Source organism: Enhydra lutris, unplaced genomic scaffold (assembly GCF_002288905.1).
Source record: "Enhydra lutris kenyoni isolate GAN:26980312 unplaced genomic scaffold, ASM228890v2 scaffoldscaffold26, whole genome shotgun sequence".
In the NCBI taxonomy this organism is placed as follows: domain Eukaryota; kingdom Metazoa; phylum Chordata; class Mammalia; order Carnivora; family Mustelidae; genus Enhydra; species Enhydra lutris.
In genome coordinates this window covers 1,109,992-1,132,372 of record NW_019154110.1, presented here as the reverse complement: position 1 = coordinate 1,132,372, position 22,381 = coordinate 1,109,992, and the positions used below count along the sequence as shown (strand labels likewise).

Genomic DNA, 22,381 nt, shown 5'->3' with positions numbered 1-22,381 from the left:
TGATCCCAGTGTCCTGGGATCGAGTCCCACATCGGGCTTCTTGCTCATCAGGGCTCCTTGCTCATCATTCTCCCTCTGCCTCTGCCTGCCATTCTGTCTGCCTGTGCTTGCTCTCTCTCCCTCTCTCTCTCTCTGACAAATAAATAAATAAAATCTTTAAAAAATAAATAAATAAATAAATAAATAAATAAATAAATAAAAAAGAAGCCTGCTTCCCTTCCTCTCTCTTTGCCTGCCTCTCTGCCTACTTGTGATCTCTCTCTGTCAAATAAATAAATAAAATCTTTAAAAAAAAAAAAAAGAATACCTGGCATAGAGGGTCATTTACGTTGCTTGGAAGGTAGAGAGTTGCGAGGGATTTCTTCTTCCCCAGACATTTCCTGGCACCTTGCCTGCATTCCGTAGAAGGAACTTAGGGGCTATGCCATGAGCAGGAGGGTACTGGGCGTGATGTCTGGGTTTCTCTTGATATTCTCTACTTGCAGTATTTGCCTCTGCTCACCCCGGAGAACCCTAACACCTGTGCCCAGAGGTTTCCTGAGAGTGTGGGTGCGACCCGGCGGGTAGAAACACTACTACCTGCCAGTCCCGGCTCCCCAGCCTGGCTGCATTTGCAATCTCCTGGGGAAGGTGGGAAGGCTAATGACTCATTATGCCAGCAGTTAGTCACATTACTGAGGCGCATGATTCCCTCTAGGACTGGTGCCACCTGCTGCCACTCTGGTCACGTTTAATGCTGCTTCTCTCCCCCAAAACGGGGAGTTCAACCCCAGGGAATGGTCACCACTTTCCTATCGGTGCTGCAACCCCAGGATCAAGAGACCAGTTCTCACTCACCTGTGCACAGGGCCACACAGGACCTCCAGGGACCAAGGGGACAGCCATGGAGTAGAGTATATGGACACTTAAGGAGAGATTCTCCCACATGCACCATACACACATGATATGTGTAGGTATATCCGTCTGTATACACATGTGCACACACGTGTGTGCACATGCTGGGAGGGAAAGGCTGTGCCTTGTAAAATAAAGTCCTCTGAGACCTGAGCAGTGAAGAGCCCAGTAGGAAGCTCCTAGGAGAGGGAGGGTCCTGCCTTATTTCCCCTGGGTCCGACCTACAGGTTGGTCCCCAGGACTCTTTCCAACCTCTTGACTTCAATACAAGAGAGGGTCAGACACAACTCATAGGACAGCAGTGACTGCCTGTCAGTACCGAAAATGAGAACAAAAACCAGATGAGAGCCTGGGATCAGTGGTTATTTCCCAAGGCCAGGCTTCATATTCTAATGACCCTAGGCACAGTCAAGCTGATGGGGCCTGAATTCCCCTCTTCTTGAGATAACAGCATCTCCACCGACCTCTGGGCAGCCTGTGATTCCCTCTCTCCTCTTCCTGCCCGGAAGAGTCTTGCAAAAACCCAGCCCTTGCAGGTTAACCGTGGAACAGGATCTCGCTAAAAAGGGTTGAGGACTCAGGCACCCGACAAGGACAGAGTACCTCCCACGTGCCAGACTCATGCACTTTACTCAGTTCATCCTGTGTGACGTTTCATGCCAGTCCTAAGAAGTAGCCCCATTTCGTAGGTGAAAACAGGCTCAGTGTTTTCCCCCACGTTTCCCTGGTCATGTGCTAAGCTCCAGACCCTGTTCTGACTCCCACCTCCGTCATAGCACTGTTGTCAGTCCGTATAGAAAGAACACCTGTGTGACACGAGGGGACCCCTCTTTCTTCCACCTATGGGGCCCCCCAACACACCTGGAAGATGTGAAAGGGCCTGGGCCAGGGTTTAAGATCCTGGATCGTGGTTCTGGCTCTGCCACTGCATGACTATGATCAACTCCCTTCCTCTTTCTGGGCCTTTCCCTCCTCATAATGGGTGAGCACCCCCCATTCATACTAATATTTTTAGACTCTGCACATGCCTGGGGCAACTTCCCACTCTTTCCCCCCAAGTCCTTCTTTCCTTCCTGCAGGATCCAGATGGGGGGAATAAACTAGCCCCTAAAAACATGAATGAGTAAAGGGAAATCCTGCCAGCATGGGAAATAGAAATCTCTCGCTCTCGGCTGCAGGGCTCATCAATAATTCAGGAGCCGTTGTTGGGTCTGATCTCTGCCGCGGCCTCATCAATATTTCACCTCCTTCCCAGAGCCCTGTTCCTTAGCAACCACATCGTCCATGCTTTCTGGGAGGGCTGCCGGCTGTGTGCTCCCTGCAGCCCCTGTCCTGTTGGGACTGCCCATGCTTGACCTTGTGGGCGGGGGAGGAGCCACTGGAACTGGCAGCTTTGGTCCTCACAGTCCTGCGGGAGTGCTGCACACAGGAGGCATGTACACACCAGGCAACGACAGGGAGAGGGATGTTATGGCATGTCAGCCCCTGAAGGTCCACCCTGGGCAGGGTTGGAGAGACAGGGAGGGGAATTTCGGAAGGAGGTTGGGGCATATGGTCCTGGCCTGCCCCTCTCCCTCATCCCAGCATGGGTCAGGGCCTGCCTGTACTCCGTACTCCACTCTCCCTTTCCCCCTTGCACCCAGGCTCAGGTGCTGGTTTTCTCTGCGGCTCAGGTGCAGTGGAGGCTTGCCTCCTACATCAGCTGAGACGGCGTGCTGCCGGCTTCCTGCGCAGTGACAAGATGGCCGCCCTGTTCACCAAGGTGGGGAAGACGTGCCCAGTGGCTGGGGAGATTTGCCACAAGGTACAGGAGCTACAGCAACAAGTAGAGAGCAGGTGAGCCCTGGGCTGGCTCCTCCCATCACGCCCCTTTGCTCCTTGCACTTGGCATTTGCTGCTTCCCAGGCTGGATTCCTGGGCTCATTTTTTGCAGGGTCCCTGGGATGAGAGACCAGTCTCAGGGTGGGGGTTGGCTCCTTTTGGACACAAGCCCCCATGTCAACCCCTCATCTTCGTCACTCCTCTGGGTCCTTGTGGCACCAAACTCTGCTCCTAGCGCTGCCTGTCTGGGGCTTCCCCCCCAGACCCTCCATTTCTGAAGCCCACCATCTCTTTGCAGGAAACCCTCAGCAGGCAACCAGGATGCCCTGCGGAGACAGGGCTCTGCCGGCGGGAAGGCCCCAGCACTCAGCCTGCAGGCCTTAAAGCACATATGGGTGCGCACAGCACTCATCGAGAAAGTGCTGGACAGGGTCATGCAGTACCTGGTAGAGAACTGCAGGTGACTGCCCCATCCCCCAAGCAGCCCCTCCCTGGGGCCCACCTCCTGAGCAGTCCTTCAGCCCCATCCTTCAGCATGCGTGATTGTCCCCAGCAGTGTCTAGGCATGCCCCATCTTCCCCTCTCTCATCCGGAAAGCATAGACCACACTGCGCTCCCCACAGAGCTCAGTCCTTGTGGACTCATTTCTTATTAGTGACTCCCATGAAAGGGTCTTTGTGTGGATGTCCATACTTGGTCGGCTTGACTGTCCTGGAATGAGCGCCCTGTCTGTCTCTCTCCCTGGCAGCAAGTACTACGAGAAGGAGGCGTTACTGTCAGATCCTGTGTTTGGCCCCATCTTGGCCTCTCTTCTAGGTGAGCCTGAGAGCAGAGAAACCTGTGCTGGGCCGGCCGGTGGGGACTGAGGGGCAGGTGCGGAAGGGGCCCCATCAGAGCTAACTGTCCCTGTCTCCACAGTGGGACCCTGTGCCTTGGAGTATACCAAGCTCAAGACGGCTGATCACTACTGGACTGACCCCTCCGCGGATGAGCTGGTCCAGAGGCACCGTATCCGGGGTCCCCCTAATCGCCAGGACTCCCCTGCAAAGCGCCCAGCCCTCGGAGTAGGTATCCCTCTCCCCACCCCTTATACTTATCCAGGCTATGTCCATGGCCCTGTAGGAAAGGGCGGCTTGGCCTCTGTGTTCTTGCAGACACAGGCTGGACCTTAGAGATGCATCAAGGTCATGGCTACCGCAGGAGAGGAGAGCCTTTTATCCCTGCTGGCACTCACATAAACGCCAGGAGCACACCAGTGGCTCGTGGCTGGAGGGCGGAGGGTGGCCGAGAGCAGACCCGGGACAGAATGGACCCCTGGGTCAGCTAGAGAGGGTCTGTGTGGAAGCCTCGTGTTGTCTGAGGCAGATATCCTGGGGCTGCGGGCTGAGCTGTGCCTTCCTGTTTAGATCCGGAAGCGGCATTCGAGTGGCAGCGCGGCAGAGGACAGGCTGGCTGCCTGTGCCCGTGAGTACGTGGAGTCCCTGCACCAGAATTCAAGGACACGGCTTCTCTACGGCAAGAACAACGTGCTGGTGCAGCCGGTAAGAAAACTGAATGCCCTCTTCTCCCTCTTCAGAAAGGCCCAGGACTGGAACTTTCCAGTCACATGTGTCCCCTTCCTCAGGGGCTTGACTATAGAGAAGCAAGCGGGACCTCCCGCTCCCCCTTACTTCGCCCTCATATGCCCCGTGTCCAGCATGGAGTTGGCAGCCACCGACTGTTAGTTAGAATCTGCACTGCTAACTGAGAAGCAGGCTGTCCGAAGGTGGGAATGGCAGCCGGATGGCAGGGTGAACTCCTGGCTTGGGTATGGCTGGCCCAGGACATACCTGGTATCCAGGAGGCTGACAGAACAGAGAACAGAGCCAGTAGCCCCAGGCCAGCCAGGGAGAGGAGGGACCCCCATCTGCATGCAGCTCATGTTCTCCCCTCCCTCCTCCTGGCCTCCATTCCGGGGTCCTGGGACTGTGCTAGCTCGGGCTCCCCAGCTCCCGCCTGGAGCTTAGGTCTCAGAGGCCTCTCCTGGGAGTCTTAGCACCTTGTTACCTCTGCTTTCTGCTGTGTTTCCTCCCCACAGAAGGAGGACATGGAGGCCGTCCCTGGCTACCTCTCCCTGCACCAGGCTGCAGAGAGCCTAACTCTGAAGTGGACCCCCAACCAACTCATGAACGGGACTCTGGGGGACTCCGAGCTGGAGAAAAGGTGGGGGCTCTGGGACTCCAGGCAGGGGGGTGCACAGACTCCGCTTGCTCCAGGAGGCAGGTGTCACTCCTTATCCTGATGCCAAGAATTGCAGGAATAGGCTGCCCAGAGAGAGTCCCAAGCTCTCTAAGATCAAGCCAGGCCTGGGCATGAAGAGGTTGGCCTGAGCCAAGCTCGAGGCAGCTGAGACTGCCAGGCTCTGTGCCATGACAGCACAGGCCCAGATGGACATGCCTGGGCGAGGTCACTTCTCGGCCACAGTCCTCCTGTCTTCAGGGTCATTTCACAGGTTTTGGCGGTGGGAAATGAAGAAAGTGGGATGACGGGTCTCGCGACACAGTGACATCGATCTGGTTGCTTTCCAGCGTTTACTGGGACTATGCCCTGGTTGTTCCCTTCAGTCAGATCGTCTGCATCCACTGCCACCAGCAAAGTGAGCCTCCCTTGTCCTGGGCACAGGGTTGAGGACAGAGAGACACAGCCCCTTCCCGGCCACATGCTGTGCAGGGCCCATTGGGTGTCCTGGCCTCCTCCCGTCATGCCCATGCGTCCGGTCGGGAGGCCTGGCTGACTGGGTTGTGGTGGTGACCATGGGGTCTCGGAGGCCCAGCCTCACCCGTGTGCGTATACCCCACAGAGAGCGGTGGCACGCTCGTGCTGGTGAGCCAGGATGGCATCCAGAGGCCCCCACTGCACTTCCCACAGGGAGGCCACCTGCTTTCCTTTCTGTCCTGCCTGGAGAATGGGCTGCTGCCCCGAGGACAGCTAGAGCCCCCGCTCTGGACCCAGCAGGGGAAGGTACCTCAGGGCTCGGGATGTGTGAGGGGGGCTCTCTGCTCACTTCCTTCCTTTCCGCACTGGAGTTCTTAGCAGCTCCCTAGGGCAGGACCAGGGATCAGATGCTGCTCTGCACAGGCCAACCCCCCCACCCTTCCCTCCACAGGGGAAAGTGTTCCCCAAGCTACGGAAACGCAACAGCATGCGGACCATGGATGTGGAGGAGATGGGCACCGGGCGGGCCACAGACTACGTGTTCCGCATCATTTACCCTGGCCACAGGCATGAGCACAGTGAGTGTCTCAACCTTCATCCGTGGAGGAAGAGAGAAAGACGCTCAGGGAGGTGGGGGAGTGCCGTGTCACCCAGGAGGGGTGGCAGGCAGGGTCCACTCACCGACCAGGCCTCTCGCCAGACCTTCCCCTGCAGATCAACCCTCTGAGAAGCTGCCTCTCTTCTACCTGGCTGTCTTCCCCCACCTCGTCACCCCAAGATACTTGCCTCAGCCAGTACTGTACAGTTTTCTCTTAGCCTTTCCTGCCCTGGCCTGAGGGGGAAAAAAAAAAAAGAAGTGGTAAGACTAGAAAGGGAAGGTGGAGAACTCCATTCCTCCAGGGCCCACGGCCTGCCTGCCACAAAGCAGCCTGGGTGTAGGATCAGTGCTTCCTTTTAGATGGCACAAGTTGTTTCTGATTCCCCAGAGCCAGAGCCCTCCTCGGACCAGCTACTGGTCAGAGGAGCTTTAGTTGGAGTAGGGTTGCACCTGAAGGTGAAACTTGGAGCTGGTCAGGGATCCTTGGTGACTGGGGTCCGAGAGATGGCTTGGCACTCGTGGGTCCTGCCCCACCTGGACACACACTGCTGGGCCCACGGGGCCTGTCTACGTATCTGCCAACATCAGCGTTCCCTTTCTGGTATGAGTGCTGCTGCTCTCTGTAGGTTTCTCTGGGCCAGACTCCCCAGTCTTGGGATAAGCTCCGGGAATTTATGAGCACAGAGCATTTTTTGCCAACTGGGCCACCTGGTCCCTAAATTTCCTAACTTGGGCCAATAAGCTGTCAGCAAGTTGTTTCTGCATTAGCAGACAGATGACCCAGACAGCAAACACATAGCCATAGCCCAGATAGCCCCAACAGGCCTGATGGACATGAGCCACGGGGGGCCATTGGACCCCCCTCCCAGAGGTGCTTAACTAGGAGCCATGCCTTATGTCAGAACGTGTTTGCAAATCTGCCATTTAATCTTGGGCTGCTGCTCAGCTGAGATGACCCACGTCCCCTCTTTAGGCCTTGGCATCTCCTAGTTCTGGTCACTTTGCTTTAAGGACTGTGTCCCCAGAGGGCAAGCCAGGGCACCCAGGAGCTGAAACCCAATGGAGTCACTCGGGCTCCTCGTATGCAGCTCTGGGCAAACCTTGACGAAGTTTGGATTTACAGTCTCAGGAGGGGGATTTGGGGTAATCTGCAGATTTGGTTCAGCCTGACCATGACGTGAGCTGGAGAATGATCAGGATCCGTCTGCCAGCAGTTGTGCCAGCTCTGGCCAGGGCTGGGGAACTCCTGAGCTGCCTGCCTGTCCCCACTGGTCCCTGTCTTTCACTCCCCTTGCTCCCCCGTCAGTTCTCCGTCTTCTGTTCTTCGTAGACAGGGTCTCCTCCCACGGAGCTCTGGAGCTGCCTCCTTGCCCTCACTCTCTTCCACACTGTCCCCAGTAAATCATTCAGAGAGCTCTCGGTACCCCAGCCCGTTCTCAGCGCCAGCAGGTTCAAGGCGACCCAGACTCTCTGGCCCCCTGCCTGCAAGGAGGGAGTCTGGTGCCTCCCACCAGTACCAGGTGCTCATGCCTCTGCCTCTCTCGCTGTTCTCTTTGAGCAGTCACTATTAACTACCACCACCTAGCGGCCAGCCGCGCGGCCTCGGTGGACGATGATGAGGAAGAGGAGGATAAACTGCACGCGATGCTCTCAATGATCTGCTCGCGGAACCTCACAGCTCCCAATCCGATGAAAGGTTTTTATCCCTGCCCCACCCCCGCCCCACCCCGCCCCGCCCCCTGGCCCACCTGCCACCCTCCGCAGGGGCTCGGCCGGCAGTGTTGGCGTTATGGGACTGGGGTGGTCCCCCATCAGGAGGCAGGTCAGAGAGGGTGGAAAGAGGCGCTGGCAAGAAGAGGGGATGGTACAAAGAGCAGGGGGCTTGGGGCTCCCCATCGAGTCTGTAAGGGAGAGGGCTACATGCCCGAGAGGGAGGATCCTCTGGTAGGAAGATCAGACCATCTGGTTGCCTCTCAGGAACCCCGAATGTCTTTCCAAGCGCTCTACCTGGGGGTCATGCTGGCAAACCTGAGGCAGTGTCTCTCTCTTTCTCCCTTGCTGGCTGGGAAGACTGGCCTCCTGGCCCTGTACCTCTGACTTGTGACTTAACAGAAACAGGATAGAGGTACAGGCCCCTCCCCGGCAGGGGTGAGGGCTCGACAGCTCACCTGAATGAGTCCCTGGCTCAGGCGAGGGGTTGGAGCCACAGTGGAAGGGGACCCAGGGCTGGGTTTACCCAGCAAGGCTGATGGCTCCCGCAGGTACTACCTGCTGCCTCAGCATGCATTCTAGAAATAAACGCACCAGAGATCTAAGACAGGTGTTTCCCACCCTCCCAGACCTCAGAGCCACTGATCACAGAGGAGGTCCCTTCATTGTAAACGACCCAGCACAGTGCCCAGAGCTCCTCGGCGTTGGTTCCTCTATTCACCACCCATCCTTCTTAGCACACAGATAGGTCGGTAGAGAAGGAGAAACCCACTCTTTACAGAGTGACTCGGCCAGGTAACCTGGGAAGTCGAGGCCAAGATGCTCAAGGGAAAACCGGTTATGAAAGGGCTGGGGCCTGCTTTCTTGGAGTTTAAGGGAACTTCTCCATCCCCACCCATTCCCGTGCCATAGAATTAATTTCTTCTCCCCTTTTCCTGACCCTACAGAGGGTATCTAAGAATATGTGACATGCCCTTTATGCTTCCACAAACTTCTGCCAAACAGCCCAGTTCCTTAGCCCAGACACCAAATCAGCAATGAGCCCCCCCCACCTCCACTCCCTGGGAAACTAAGTCTGTGGCCTAGCACCCACCTAGCACACCCTCAGCACAGCCCTAGCAGCTGCCCCCTCTCTGCCACATGCCTGCCCTTGTGCCTTGCCTCCCTTGTAGCCCTCCTGGACAGGTCCCCCGGGTAGGACTGCAAGGGAGCCTCACTTCTGATATTGTCTGCACACAGCTCGCCATCTGGTTCCTTGCAAACCTGGGCTTGGGGCTGCTTATTTACAGGCTAAGGTATTCGGAGCAGTGTAGGAAGGCTGAGTCAGGAAGGACAAGGATCCTTTTCCTACAGCGTGAGCGGATATCAGGCTGGAGGCTTGGGGGGGGGCCCACAGAGCCCCTGTCTTGGCAGACTTGGCGCTAGGAAGCCCAACCCTGACCAGTCTTAGGGCCGAGGCTTCCAGGGTCAGAGAAGCCCCCGTGCCTATGGAGCCCAGAGGCCTCAGGCCTCATCTGGGCTTCCTCTTGGGGGAACTCGGGAACCAGATCAACCCAGTATGCAGGCCCTGGGCCCCCGGTACTTGGGGAGAGGAGAGGAGGCAGGAGAGGAGAATTGGCAGGTGGTTGGGGTTGTGATGGGAGCCCCTACCCCCGCCCCAGTCCATAATGACAACACTGTCGAGTCCATTCTAGCCGTTGCTTTTCAGGCCTGCCACATGCTTGACTTGTGCATGTGAATCAAGGGGCGGGTGTCCAGACTCTCCTCCCCCTCCCCCCACCTCTCCTCCTCCTCCTGCTACCTCCCCACAGAGCAGAGATGCTGTTCACTCTAATTCTGCTCCAGGCCAGGCACCTTTCACTCGGAGTCTTAGGGGCTGTGGGGTTCAACCATCCTGATCGTTTTTGCTTCAAACTTTCCTCATGCTCAGAGGAGAGAGTCAGAGTCAAAGCTGGCCCAGCAGATCCCCCAATCCCCCCCGTGTCCAGCCTGCTGCCCCTCACCCAGTAACTCCAGAGCTCCAGCTGTCTGCACTGGGTTAATTCAGAGATGCAGTGTTCAATGCTGGCTGGTTCAGCTCCTTCCTGGAGAATTAAGGTGAAGAGCATTGACCCAGGAGTCTTGCCTTGGTTGGGCCCTACTTTTTGGGCATGAGCTTGTTTCCCTATGTGCCCACCGTTCATCCTCTGCACCTGTCGCGCCCCCACCCCCACCCCCGCCTGCCCGCCTGTTGCCTGCTGCCTGCCTGGCTGGGCCTGTTCCCACCCTCCCTCTCATGACCGGCCTTTCTCTTGCCTGTTGCAAGGGCAGGAGCTAGGCTCCTGCCCCACTGAACCTGCATTTGTCTCCTCCCTCTTCTTCCCAGTTCTGGGCATGGCTTGCAACTCCTCACTCCCAGAGCCGCAGCCCTTTCTACACTGAGTATGTTCCCTTAATTTGCCTCCTGGTGGAGCTGAAGGGCCAGGTAGCTACAAAAATCCCAGCTGTGGGTCTGAGAAGAGAGCCTCAGGCCAAGACAGGGCATCTCCTGAGGGGATTGGAGGGGGCTTGGCTCCACCCTCCCCACCGAGGCTCACTCTGACAAAAATCGGGCCTAGGTCTGCTCTAGACTCCTAGCAGGCCAGGGCCCAGGCTTTGATTCATATGAAAAAGTGCTGCTTGAAAAAAGTTTCTTTGTACTTTGACTTACAGCTGTCTTTCCTTCTTCTTCCCTCTTCTGTGCTCTCCCGTTCTCTCCTGGCGTCATCTCCTCGTCCTTACGCTTTCTACCCTCACTTTGCTTCGTCTTTGTGACTCACAGAGTCCCCTATGGGCAGTGTTCTGCCCCACTTGGGCCCTAGGAACTCTCAAGGGTCTTGAGTTCTGACTCAGACCAGCTGGGCTGGCTGAAAGGCTCCATCCGCTGGTGGCATAGATGTGTCCAGGGAGCCATCTTCTGAGGCTGCACTGGGCACGTTCTTCTAGGTGGTGGAACTAGGTGCCCAGCCACCGCCCCACAATGGCCTGACAGTGCTGGGACTTTTGCCCTTCCTGCCAGCTCACCTGTATGCGTGGAGGAGGCCGCCATGCTCAGTGCAGTCTGGCTGGGCGAGGCCGGAGAACTCGGGGAGAACCTGTGTGAGTTGGCAGCAAGGGCACCTAACTGGGTGGGGGAGCACTGCTCCTCCTTAACCTGTGACAGGTTCTAGAACCCTCAGAGGGGTAAGGTCTGGGGACCGGGACGAGTGGCTCTGGGATCCTCAGGAGGTCTGATCATTGGAGACTCCTGATGTGGAGAGGTTCCAAGGCTTGCCGCGTTCCTGGCACCTTCCTGCCCAGCTCAGAGTTTGTCCAGGACGACCAGGCTGAATCGTCGAGGGCAAAGCCAGCTGGCGGTGTTTTAAAAAGCTTAGGCTTTTGCTCCTTTTTTTTTTTTTTTTTTGCTCCTCCCTCTAGAAAAACAAGTGTTTTTTCCATCGCCAATAGCAAGATGGTGAGAACAGACACAAGTATCCACAACTCAGACCAAGTATTTTATCACACGCAGAAAGACTAGGCAGAGGGTGGGAAGCATCAGGCGCCCTCTCTCTCCACCATTTCCATCTCCAGGCTCTGGACCAGGCAGGCGCCACCTTGGTGGTTTTCTACCAATGGGTGACTTCATGCTGCAGCTCTGGGCCCAGAGGTGGGCATGCTATAGGGTGCTAGTGGGTAGGGAGGCCCGCCAGGCCCTGACCATGGCCCCCTTCCTGTCCTCAGATGCTGGCGACATGATCGAAATGCAGGGCTTCGGGCCCAGCCTGCCAGCCTGGCACCTGGAGTCCCTGTGCAGCCAGGGCTCCTGTCTCTTCTGCTCCACCCGCAGCTCCCCATATGCCACTCCCAGCCACTGCAGCTGTGTCCCCGACCGGTGAGTGGGCCCTGTGGCTGGGTCTGCCTGCGCGCATTCTGCCCTTAGTGGCAGTGTCACTTGTCTGACAGGGCGGCCTCAGGCTGGACAGACCTGGGTTCAATTTCCCTTCTGCTACCTATGTGGCTTTGACGTGTTACTGAGTCCCTGCGAGCCTCTACGTCTCTGAGCCTCTGTTTCCTCATCTGTAAAATGGGAATAATAGGACCTCCTTTCTAAGGTACTTGTGAGGACCAAATGAGGTGTGTGACTCAGTGCCCAGAGCCGTGCCTCACACATAGTAGGTACTCAGCATGCAGGCACTCTCCTTCCCAGTGTGGACAGGGACTCTGCCGTCAGGCTGTGCATCTGAGGGCGCACACCAGATATCTGGGCACTGCCAGGTGCCGGGTATATGGATGGCATTTGTGTGAGGGCCACACGCGAGCCCCTGATGCTGTCACAGGCTGTTCTCTTCTACCTGTTAACTTCATTTTTTGCCTGTGACTCCTCGTGACCCTGAGATGGTTCTCTATTTTCACTTGAGGAAACCAAGATTTATTAACATGAAGTGAAGTTAGTTGCCCAAAATCTCTTGGGTGGTTGGGGGCCAGGCTAGGTCCCCAGCAGCTCCATCTAGGGTGACTGACAGACCCAGGGAGGCCACAGATGTGCTACTGGGCAGCTGGTCCTACTCCTCATACCACCCGATCACCTTACCTGCCCCTAGGCCAGAATGTCCTCTTTCAACCTCCTCCCACCAGAGGGGCTGATCCCCTCCCCTCTGAGCCAGGTTATTTCCACAGGTTGCCCCTCAGGCTGCTGTGTGAGAGCATGAAGAGGCAGATCGTGTCCCGGGCCTTCTATGGCTGTGAGTGTAGGGTGAGGTGGGGCCAAGAGCAGGGAGAGCTGGGGGAGGCACCATTGTCATGGGTCCTGGCTACCCCTGCCCCCCACAGGGCTGGCCTATTGCCGCCACCTGTCCACGGTACGGACCCATCTGTCAGCGCTGGTGCATCACAACATCATCCCTCCCACCCGGCCCCAGGGGGCCTCAGGGGGCCTCACCAAGGATGTGTGGAGCAAATATCAGAAGGACGAAAAGGTGCACACTCTGAGGAGCCAGGGCCAGAGGCTGGGTCAAGGGGCTGGGGGTGGGGGGGCAGGCAAAAGCAGCAGCGAGTATGGGGCAGGCTGCCCTGGGAGTAGCTCTCATTGACCAGATATGCATTCAAGTAAAATGTAATAGAGGTTGGGACTGAGAGCCTTGGGGTGGCCCAGGTCATGGTGGAATCTCAGACAGCTGGGTCTCTGGGCTTCTGTGGGAAGGGGGATGGACGGGTCCTAGTCTGCTTCCACATTATTCTGAAACCTTGGGCAAATCTCTGTTGCCTGTCCTGGAGGGAAAGGAGGTTGAACTGGATCTCATCCAGCTGTGATCTGGGGCAGGGAGGACATGCCCACCCCAAAGCAGGGCTGGCCTGGGCTTCAGTGGCCTGACAGAATCACTGTCCCCAGCCCCCCATGGGAGGAATGGAGGCAGGGTCACCCCGTGGGGCTGTAGTGACCACGGGGGCTCTACGGTCTTTCCTTCCCGGGTCCCTCAGAACTACAAGGAGCTGGAGCTGCTCCGGCAGGTTTACTACGGGGGCGTGGAGCACGAAATCCGTAAGGACGTCTGGCCCTTTCTGCTTGGCCACTACAAGTTTGGCATGAGCAAGAAAGAGATGGAGCAGGTAAGGGGACCCCACTCCCATGGGGTAGAGAGATGGGGAGCTGGGCCAAGGGGCCCCAGGGAGGGGCCTCTCAAGCCTTGGCCCCTTCCCAGCTGGAAAGAAATATGGCAGAGGAAGGTGTTAGCAGAGCAGCCCCGCTGTCTTCACCGCTAGGCCCAATCCTGGTCTCCAGCTGTCCTGGGGCGCTCCCCCACCTCTGTGGTCACGGTGTGCTCTTGGACAGGTGGACTCAGCTGTGGCAGCAAGGTACAAGAGGGTGCTGGCCGAGTGGAAGGCCTGCGAGGCGGCGGTGAGGCAGCGGGAGCGGGAGGCCCAGCCAGCCACGCTCACCAAGTTCTCCTCAGGCAGCAGCATCGACAGCCACGTTCAGCGCCTCGTCCACCGAGATTCCACCATCAGCAATGACGTGAGCCTGACGGGACCTGGGGGAGCTGGGGGCAGGGGCCACTGGCGTTCTATAGGATTAAGGCAGAATCTTGAGCACCAGCCTGAACTCTAGGAGTCACTGGGAGAATGGCTTAATGTGTCTGTGTCTCATTTTCTTCTGCTGAAAAGCCAGCTGACAGTCCCCCTGCCGCCCACTTCTCTGAGTGTCACAGGAATAAAATGAGATAGTGCACTGTGTTCTGTTTTAATGGACAAACGGGGAAAGAAGCTTGGGTCAGGATTTAGGGAAGTCCTCCTTCCTTGTAGAGAGATCTTTCGAAGCTAGAAACAGGCAGCCCAGGTTGAAGACCCAGGTCCATGGCCAGTGAGATGAGCAGCTCCTTTTCTCTGGGGCTTGTTGTCCGCCTCTTAGCTCTGCTGTCCTCTGACGGTGGAGGTTTCACCAAGAACTGTCAATCAGAGACCAGGACAGAGGGCTCCCATCGGCATCTAATGGCAGGACTACCCCCCCAACCCCACCACCCACCATGGTGTCCTCTGTTCCCTATAGAACTGACGGTGCAAAGCTAGTTCAGAGCTTACGTAGTTCTCCTGGCCTCACCCTGGCCTTTAGATGAACAGCGAGTTCCACACTACAGCTGCTGGGCCAAACCAGAAACGATAAGAAGTTCCTATTCTTTGACTAACTTATGCTTTTTCCCTTTAAATTGTCTCTCTAGATAATGTCTATTCTTGTTACTTTACTAAATTCTTGCACTAACAGAGAACTGAAGCTGGAACAAGACTTAAAGAAATATAACCACCAAGAGAATTCTTTGCACTCCTTTCTATGTGCCTTATTCTTATTCCCCTGTTTGTAAGTGCGCTCTCTCTCTCCGCCTTTGGGTTCTGCGCCGTCCCGGGTCTGTACTGGTGCCCCCGCTGCTTAGCCCACGAGCAGCAATAGCTTTCCTTGCTGGCACTGACGCGGGGCTCTGTGCTGCCTTTCCTGATTCTAACCCAATGCCTTATGCTTGTTGCCAGAGTGAAAACTCCTTTTAGCGTCCCTTTCCCTACATAGTCCAAATAGAAAATCTGTATACATATACTGTCTGTATATGTCTCTTTTCTTTTTCATAGGACTTGTCCACAGTGGCAGACTGTTACAAATCTAGAACAGGTTATCTTTCACTTCTTAAAGCCCCCCTCCTAAGCCTGTGTGAAGCTCCCGTAACTGATTAGGCTAGAGAAGATTCCTGTCTTGTTCTGCTAAATGTCCGATTCTGAACATAAGAAGAACCTGTTTTCCTCACACCTCCAGCCTGCCGCCCTCTGGGCTGCCCCAGCAGCCACCCCAAGGCTGGGGGCAGCCTTCATTCGTGCGCAGCTCTCCTGACCTGAGGCTGCCTTATGACTTCGGTGTTTGAAGATCTACATGTGGCTCACGTTGGCCATCCAGTGTCTGAGCCTTCAGTTCCCCTTCCCTGTGGCCACTACGGGAAGTTCTGGCATGCTTCCCACCTTTTCTCAGGCCCCAGAGAGAGGCCCAGGAGGGGAACTAGATAGGGCTAAATATGGTGTCTTTCCGCTTGCCTGGAGCCTGATCGCTCTCCAGCTGGTTGCCTGGGTCAGAAGGGGAGGCTCGGCAAGCCGGGTGGAGGTGCATTGTGGAGGCCAGGACGAGGCCCGGTTCAGACCCCAGGAAGGAGACTGAGGGAAGGGGCTGGAGTAGGGGTATGAGCCCCACCATCTCTTCACCACCACCAGGTATTTCTCTCTGTGGATGACCTGGAGCCCCCACAGCCTCCAGGCACTGAAGATTGCAGACCGGAGCCTGCGCAGGAGCTAGGAGCAGGGCCCCCGGGCACCGCCGTGGTGGGACAGCAGCAGTCCGTGGAGTTTGACTCTCCGGACTCAGGACTGCCATCCTCTCGCAATTACTCCGTGGCCTCGGGCATCCAGTCGAGCATAGACGAGACGCAGAGTGTGGGCTTTGAAGAGGAGGATGGCGGTGGGGAGGAAGACTCCAGCAGGCTGGGCCCAGCAGCCGGTGCTTTCTCGGAGCCCCCAGATCCCAGCCAGCAGAAGGCCTCGCGGGCTAGCGAGCCGGAGGCAGGGGAGGAGCTGGCAGCCGTGTGTGCTACTGCCTACACTGTATGTGGACGTTCCCCGGGCACTGCTCGCAGCCAGCCCCAGAGGCCCTCCTGACCTTGACCCTGAGGCTTGGGGACAGGGGCTGGTGGGTGGCAGGTGGGGGCACCCTTACCACCACATAGGGGGCACTAAGCCCATCCCTTGACATCCCTGGAGGGCTCTGTCCTCAGAGTCCTGGGGTTTCTGCATTCCGCTATCTAGGGGTCCCTGCCAGCCCCCACTCACTCCTGAGGGGCCCCCGCTCTTTCAGATAGAATTACTGGATACTATGGCCTTAAATCTGCACCGCATTGACAAGGATGTGCAGCGCTGTGACCGCAATTACTGGTACTTCACGCCCCCCAACCTGGAGAGGCTCAGAGACGTCATGTGCAGGTGCTACAGCGGGGAGGTCAAGGTGGGGAGGGGAAGAAGGCTAGGTCTGGCAGGTGCCCTCCTCCTCTCCCTTGCGCTGAATCATACTTGGTGCTCTCTGCCTGGAACGCGTTCCCTGCCGTGCTCCCTGCTCCACCCCTTTCTTTGTCTGAGGTCTGTCAATTCACAGCTTCAGCCAGACTCCTCCAGGAAACCAAGCTGATTGCCCCCTAACTGCCCCAGCCAGTTCACCATCTCTTCGCCTGAGCCCCCGAGGGCCTCAAGGACAGAAACCGTGGGCTCTTGACCATGGTCGTCCCAGTGTTTCAGGGTCGTGGAAAGACCGACTTCTGGGTAGCAGGCTGCTCTAGGGACCAGCTCCCCAGGGATCCCCACAGGGTAGAGGACAGCACCCCCCATGGTGACCGTACCCCCGGCTTTTCAGCTACGTGTGGGAGCACCTGGACGTGGGCTATGCACAGGGAATGTGTGACCTGCTCGCACCGCTCCTGGTCGTCCTGGACAACGGTGAGGGACCGAGCTGGGGTCGGGGGCAGGTAGAGCACATTCCCAGTGCTGTTGGGATTGGGCTGAGGCCAGCCAGAGAGAGGAAAAGAAGACCGCTAGGTCTGGAAGGGAGGGGGTGTAAGCCAGCCCTGTCCTCTGGGCCACAGGACACCCCCTGTGAAGTGAGGCATGGGGGTCCTCTGCCTTGCCAGCCTCATTCCCATCTCCCCTCAGATCAGCTGGCCTATAGCTGTTTCAGCCACCACATGAAGCGGATGAGCCAGAACTTCCCCAATGGGGGTGCCATGGACACCCACTTTGCCAACATGCGCTCCCTCATCCAGGTGAGGTCAGCAGCTGCCCTTGGGCTGGGTACCAGGCACCACTGGGCTCATCTGTCACCCACAGGGAGGCCAGAGAGCGTTCCCAACATGCCCTTTCCACATAAGCTCAGTATCTTTCATTCGAGAACCATTGTTTCAACATTACAAATTGAGGGGCAATGTCAGCATGTGAATATGGCGCTCCTGAAAGTTGTGAGCGGTGTGGTTGACAGTGAATTGAACACCCAGAAAATGGTACAGTTCCACATGGAGCACCTCCCTGAGAGCTGGCTGGGGCAGCACAGTGCAGCCTCCACCTCAGGAGACTGGAGGGGCTCTCCCCAGGCAGCGTGCTGCTGGTGGCAGGTGGAGGGGTCTGGTGGGTGGGCGGTGGCCGCCCCCAGAGAGGCGGTGGCGGCTCAGTCCTGCTCCCTTTTCTTTACGTCTGCAAGATCCTGGACTCAGAGCTATTTGAGCTGATGCACCAGAATGGAGACTACACCCACTTTTACTTCTGTTACCGCTGGTTCTTGCTGGATTTTAAGAGAGGTAAGAGGTGTGGGTGGGATGGTGGGGCTGGGCTCAGGGCGGTGGGAGACACTCTCCCCCAGAGTCAGTGGCTGCTAACCCTCCCTGCACTTCAGAACCACCTGGGGAGCTGTTTGGAGATGCCAGCGCCTCAGCCTCCCCTGGCCCCAGCCTGAGGAAGCCTGGCTGCTTGGATGCCCACAGTTTTAAAAGCTCCTGCGGTGATTCCAAAGTGCTGCCAACAGTCCCCTCAGCCAGCGGTTCTGGGCACTGTTTTCCAGCCAAGTCTTCTCAAGCAGCAAGGCCCGTCCCAGTAGAGCTGCTCTGGGTGACAAGTGTCCAAGAAGTCCATCCCTGAGGAGAAGGGCCAGGGCATGACCTTGGGCCTGGAACCCTCCTCTTGGACTAGGTTCTGTGTAGTGGGGAGACTCCCAGGACTTGGGTCCCTGGAGCTCTGTCTCTACCTTTGGCTCCATTTGGGCCCTTGGGGAGCCAGGCTCAGCCTTAGCCTCCGACTATCCCTAGAGCTGCTCTACGAGGATGTGTTCGCTGTGTGGGAGGTGATCTGGGCAGCCCGGCACATCTCATCAGAGCACTTTGTCCTGTTCATCGCCCTGGCCCTGGTGGAAGCCTACCGCGAGATCGTCCGTGACAACAACATGGACTTCACCGACGTCATCAGGTTCTTCAATGGTAGGAGCTGCCCCAGCCATCCTGGATGCCCCCAGTGGGAGCATTGGGGCCCCCACTCCCGGCCTAGGCAGGGCTGAAAGGGCTCCCGTCCCTGGAAGCAGGTGGAACAGCAGGGTGGGTGGCCACAGGGCTCCTCCCAGACGCCTGTCCCTGCCCCGGCAACCCTACAGCTGTGTGTGTGTCCCCCAGAACGGGCCGAGCATCACAACGCCCAGGAGATCCTGCAGATTGCCCGGGAGCTCGTCCACAAGGTGCAGATGCTCATAGAGAACAAGTAATGGCTGCACCCGGGAAGCGGCGGCCGACTAGAGCCCGGGCTCCGGGCCCAAGCACAGGGCGGGGAGTGGGGCAGCGGCACTGAGACTGCCAGACCCCCAGCCAGCCCCGCCTGCCCACTCGCTTTCCTAACAAAGTGCTTGTGAGCTTGGGATCCGACTCTGGGCAGCGCTAGCCTTGTGGGGTCGCGAGTCAGGGGGCTGGATGCCTTGGGCTGGAAGGGAAGGGGATGGGTTGGCCTCAGGGAGTGACTGCCTTGGGAGACATCTACGCTGCTCCCCTCTCAGACACCTGGGAATAGCCCCCCGTCACCTGCAGCCTCAGCCTAGACTGCTCTCACAGTCTCTCCTAGCTCAGCCTGAGGCCCTGTAGAGTTAACAGGGCTGTAGCTGCCTGCCTCCCCACCCTCGCCCAACCCTGCATGGGTCATATGGGCAAATGGATTCTGTGCTGGATCTCTTCGAGTCCCTTGGCAGGCGACGTGCACGTGCCCACCTCAGCCCCAATGCAGGCTGCCAGCTCGGGCCTGGGTCCCGGGTGCAGGAGTCCAAAGATGTGGGCCCTGGGTGGGAGCAGTCCTCCACAGCTGCACTGCCACCACCTCTGGCCGCCCGAGGTGACCCCATGTCCTGCCCCGGCCCCACCGGGTGCCTGCGTGCACCTGCACGGTTTCACTCTCACCCCCTGGCTCTTGCTTTATGCATTAGTTGCTTCCCTGACAACAGTGTAAGTGACACTTTTGCCAGCCGGATGATCTAGAATGCAGGGGAAGCACTTCCCTCTCGAGAGGAATTCCAGGGTAACTCTTGAGGGAGGAAATCCTCTCATAGCCTCCTCTCAGGAACAGGCCCTGGAGCTTTGGGGCAGTCCATCGCCAATCTCAGGCATGAGTCCCTGGGTCTGGGGGAAGGGGAGGGTGCCTGGATCTCCCATTTGTCCCTGGTGAGGAGCAAGGCCAGCTCTGCCTGCCCCAGTGCTTCTCAGGGTGCAGAGAGGCCTAGAGACCCAGGAACCCCCTTGGAGGAGCCTCACTCGCAGGGGTGCTAGGAAGGGCCTGGCTCCTTGGCACACTGCTTGCTCTGCCATCCCCACTTCTCCTCCACCCCTAAACATGTGAGGCTAAGGCTTTGCCCTGGGGCCAGGAGGCCACTCTGTCACAGGGGTGAGGGCCTGTCCGGCAGTCACTTCGGTCTGGAGACTTCCTGCATCTGAGGAACAGGGAAAGGGCCCTGTGGTCCTTCTGCCTCCAGCACAGTCTCCCCAGCCCATCCCTGTCCTGGGCACTGCATAGCCCATCTGGGGATCAGCTGCCCCACTGCCTACCCCTGTTGTCTGTGAGTCCTTGGCTGCCACCAAGCATGGTGGCCCTTGTGTGCCTGCCTTAGTGACTCAGTGGTTTTGTGAGAAGCAGAGTGTTTATGTTTTTGTTTTTCCTTGGAAACTATACTCTTCAGTGTTAACAGACCAATAAACATAGCATTTGGCAATGCCTGAGCCTCTGTGGGCTGCTTGGGGGCTGGCGCTAGACAGCGAGTGTCAGCACTCCCTATCCCCCGGGGCTGGGCTTCTGGGACCAGAGGGAATTCTACATCCACAGCCATAGGTCTGCTGGCCCTCTAACCCTGGAAGCCCTGCCCACACAGAACTGCTGAATGGAGGCACCTGGATTCCTACTCAGGCCCCTGGCAGGCTCCAGCTGGGGGAGTTTCAGCCTGTCCTTAAGATCCAGAGATAGCCCTCAGATGACACTGGGTCAGCACTGCCAGAGGCCGAGGCTTCATCATCCTCAGTGCCAGACAGTGGGACACTAACCCTAACTATAGGCTTTCCCTAAAGTCAAGGGACGCCTCTCTTCCTGTAGCTACCAGCAGAGGGAGCCAGCATCTCACAAGCGAAGGGGCTGGCCGCGGTGTTGGGCCAAGGAGGGGCACCGGATCTGCCTTTCTCGAGGTTAGCATTTCCTCAGAGAAGGGGACCTCAAGACATTCGTGGCCACCCCGTCCTTCCCTAAGGATAACCCCTCCCAGGAAGAGAAGCTAACTTCATTCCTCTGGCTGGGACTGGGAGTGGGGAAGTTGTAGTCGGGGAGCTGGACAGGGCGGCGGCCTGTCTATAGCTAAGCCGCTTCCTCACCTCCCTGCTTCCTGAGACAGCCTGCCAAAGGGCTGGGTTCCCCTAACTTGGGACAGATGCAGTTTTAAGGACAAGGGTCTTTCAGACCCATCTTAGAACATGGTTCTCTGAGTCCTGACTTCCAACTTCTCGTTCCTTTCCCTTATGGACTCCCCAGATGACCTGGCCTGACTTAGCACCTCAGAAACACCTCCCTTCTCAGGAAGCCTCTCCCCTTTCCTTGCACCCATCCCCAATCCCCAACCCCCCGGGGGTCCTCCACCTTTCCTACTGGAACTTTCTCCAGTTGGGGATCCCTAGCTGTTTGGCAGGCCCCAAGGCAGAGTGGCACACGCTGGGGAACCCTGCCCAGAGCTCTGACTCCCCAAGCTCCCAGGCTAGCTGTGTGACAACACGTCCCCCAGCCACCTCTAACCTTTTTCCTTACCTGCCAGAACAGGGCTAGTTCTTGGCTTATGTACTCCACCGTGCTGTGAAGAGATGAAACAAGATAGCGTTTGTAGGAAGTAGAAAGTATTACAAAAGCATAAGGAAGACCAGCACTGCAGTTCTCAAGGCTTGCTGAGGACTGAACGTTGGTGTCAGAACTGGAAGGCCATATCTTCTAAACCCGACCAGCACGGAAGCTGCTGGAGGACCCGTTTGAGGGTCGCCGACAGGGTGAGACCCCCGATGATTCTTGCTGGAGGTCCTTCCGAAGCGGTCGTGGCCGCCTGTGGCAACAGAGTGACCCGGATGCTGCAGCCTGGCGGCCCCGTCTCTGGTTTCAGTGCAGGTTTATTTCAGTTTTATATTTTATTCCAGGCAAGTGCTTATTACATGGATAGTATTCATGTCTCAATACCTAAAGTCTTGGAGCATGAACAGCCACTAGAATACAGTTCAATAGTAAAAATACAATATGTACAAAATTAGGGTTTTTTTGTAGGTTTTTTTTTTTTTTTTTTTCCCACACAGCAGATGTATCCAAACACATAAAAATCTCTACAGTCTGGGGTCGCTACAGTTTATATTTCAGGAAACGGAGACACAGTGACCGAGTCCTCACTGTAAACAAGGGCCACCTCTTTGGGGGATGGGGATGGAACCCTGGGATGGGGGAGAAGCTGTTCCTGGAGAGCAGGGGGTTATAGTGACCCCCCAATTCCCCTCCAGGCACTCCCTGCCCTTCTTTGGCCCCCAAGGAACCAACCTCCCCCTCTCCCCGAGGTAAAGGCTCCCAGCCAGTGAGCCACTCTTAACGTCAAAAAGTAAAACACGCATGAGAGGTAAGGTGTGTGTGTGTGTATATGTGTGTGTGCACGCACGCGTCCCCCAGGCTGGAAGGGCTGGGGAGGGGGAGGGGCAGGCGGTCCCACATGGTGAGGACAGACGTGGTCCTGACAGCTCTCAGAAGGGAGATGCCCATGGAAGGGCTGGGCGGCAGCTGCCCTCTCGGGCACACAGCATCACAGCATTCACAAACAACAACAAAAATAACAGCAACAACACCCATCGTCACCAATCTGGACATAGTCATTCGGCACTAGATTCGAAGGCCCCCACTGCTGGGGTGGGGAGGGGCAGGGGTGGTGAGCGGGCGGATGAGGTATCTGTGCAGGCCCGAGAGGCCACTGGTTGACACACTTTCAACTCTGGAATGGCCTCAGAATGCAGGGAGGTGAACAGAGCTTGAAAGGGCAGACTCCCCAATGCTTCTCTGACTATTCCCTGGGCACCAGGCCCG

General features: G+C 57.3%; 1 protein-coding gene across 3 annotated transcripts in view; it reads left to right on the top strand.

The window, feature by feature from the left end:
- The window catches only part of LOC111151248 (small G protein signaling modulator 2), a 35,791-nt gene extending 15,788 nt beyond the window's left edge, over positions 1–20,003 (top strand). Inside the window, exons 3-24 of one of the 3 annotated variants that reach the window (XM_022509106.1) lie at positions 2,568–2,730; positions 3,014–3,175; positions 3,464–3,531; positions 3,634–3,779; positions 4,122–4,256; positions 4,793–4,917; positions 5,283–5,350; positions 5,555–5,715; positions 5,861–5,987; positions 7,569–7,703; positions 11,456–11,606; positions 12,392–12,456; positions 12,545–12,690; positions 13,193–13,321; positions 13,545–13,727; positions 15,455–15,841; positions 16,092–16,216; positions 16,641–16,723; positions 16,937–17,046; positions 17,478–17,574; positions 18,079–18,246; positions 18,436–20,003. In XM_022509106.1, the coding sequence (XP_022364814.1) occupies positions 2,568–2,730; positions 3,014–3,175; positions 3,464–3,531; positions 3,634–3,779; positions 4,122–4,256; positions 4,793–4,917; positions 5,283–5,350; positions 5,555–5,715; positions 5,861–5,987; positions 7,569–7,703; positions 11,456–11,606; positions 12,392–12,456; positions 12,545–12,690; positions 13,193–13,321; positions 13,545–13,727; positions 15,455–15,841; positions 16,092–16,216; positions 16,641–16,723; positions 16,937–17,046; positions 17,478–17,574; positions 18,079–18,246; positions 18,436–18,524 (3,023 nt within the window). In that variant the 3' untranslated portion in view covers positions 18,525–20,003. The remainder of the gene's footprint in view (positions 1–2,567; positions 2,731–3,013; positions 3,176–3,463; positions 3,532–3,633; positions 3,780–4,121; positions 4,257–4,792; positions 4,918–5,282; positions 5,351–5,554; positions 5,716–5,860; positions 5,988–7,568; positions 7,704–11,455; positions 11,607–12,391; positions 12,457–12,544; positions 12,691–13,192; positions 13,322–13,544; positions 13,728–15,454; positions 15,842–16,091; positions 16,217–16,640; positions 16,724–16,936; positions 17,047–17,477; positions 17,575–18,078; positions 18,247–18,435) is intronic. The other 2 variants (XM_022509108.1, XM_022509107.1) reach the window with 2 other exon arrangements.
- Positions 20,004–22,381: the final 2,378 nt, after the last annotated feature.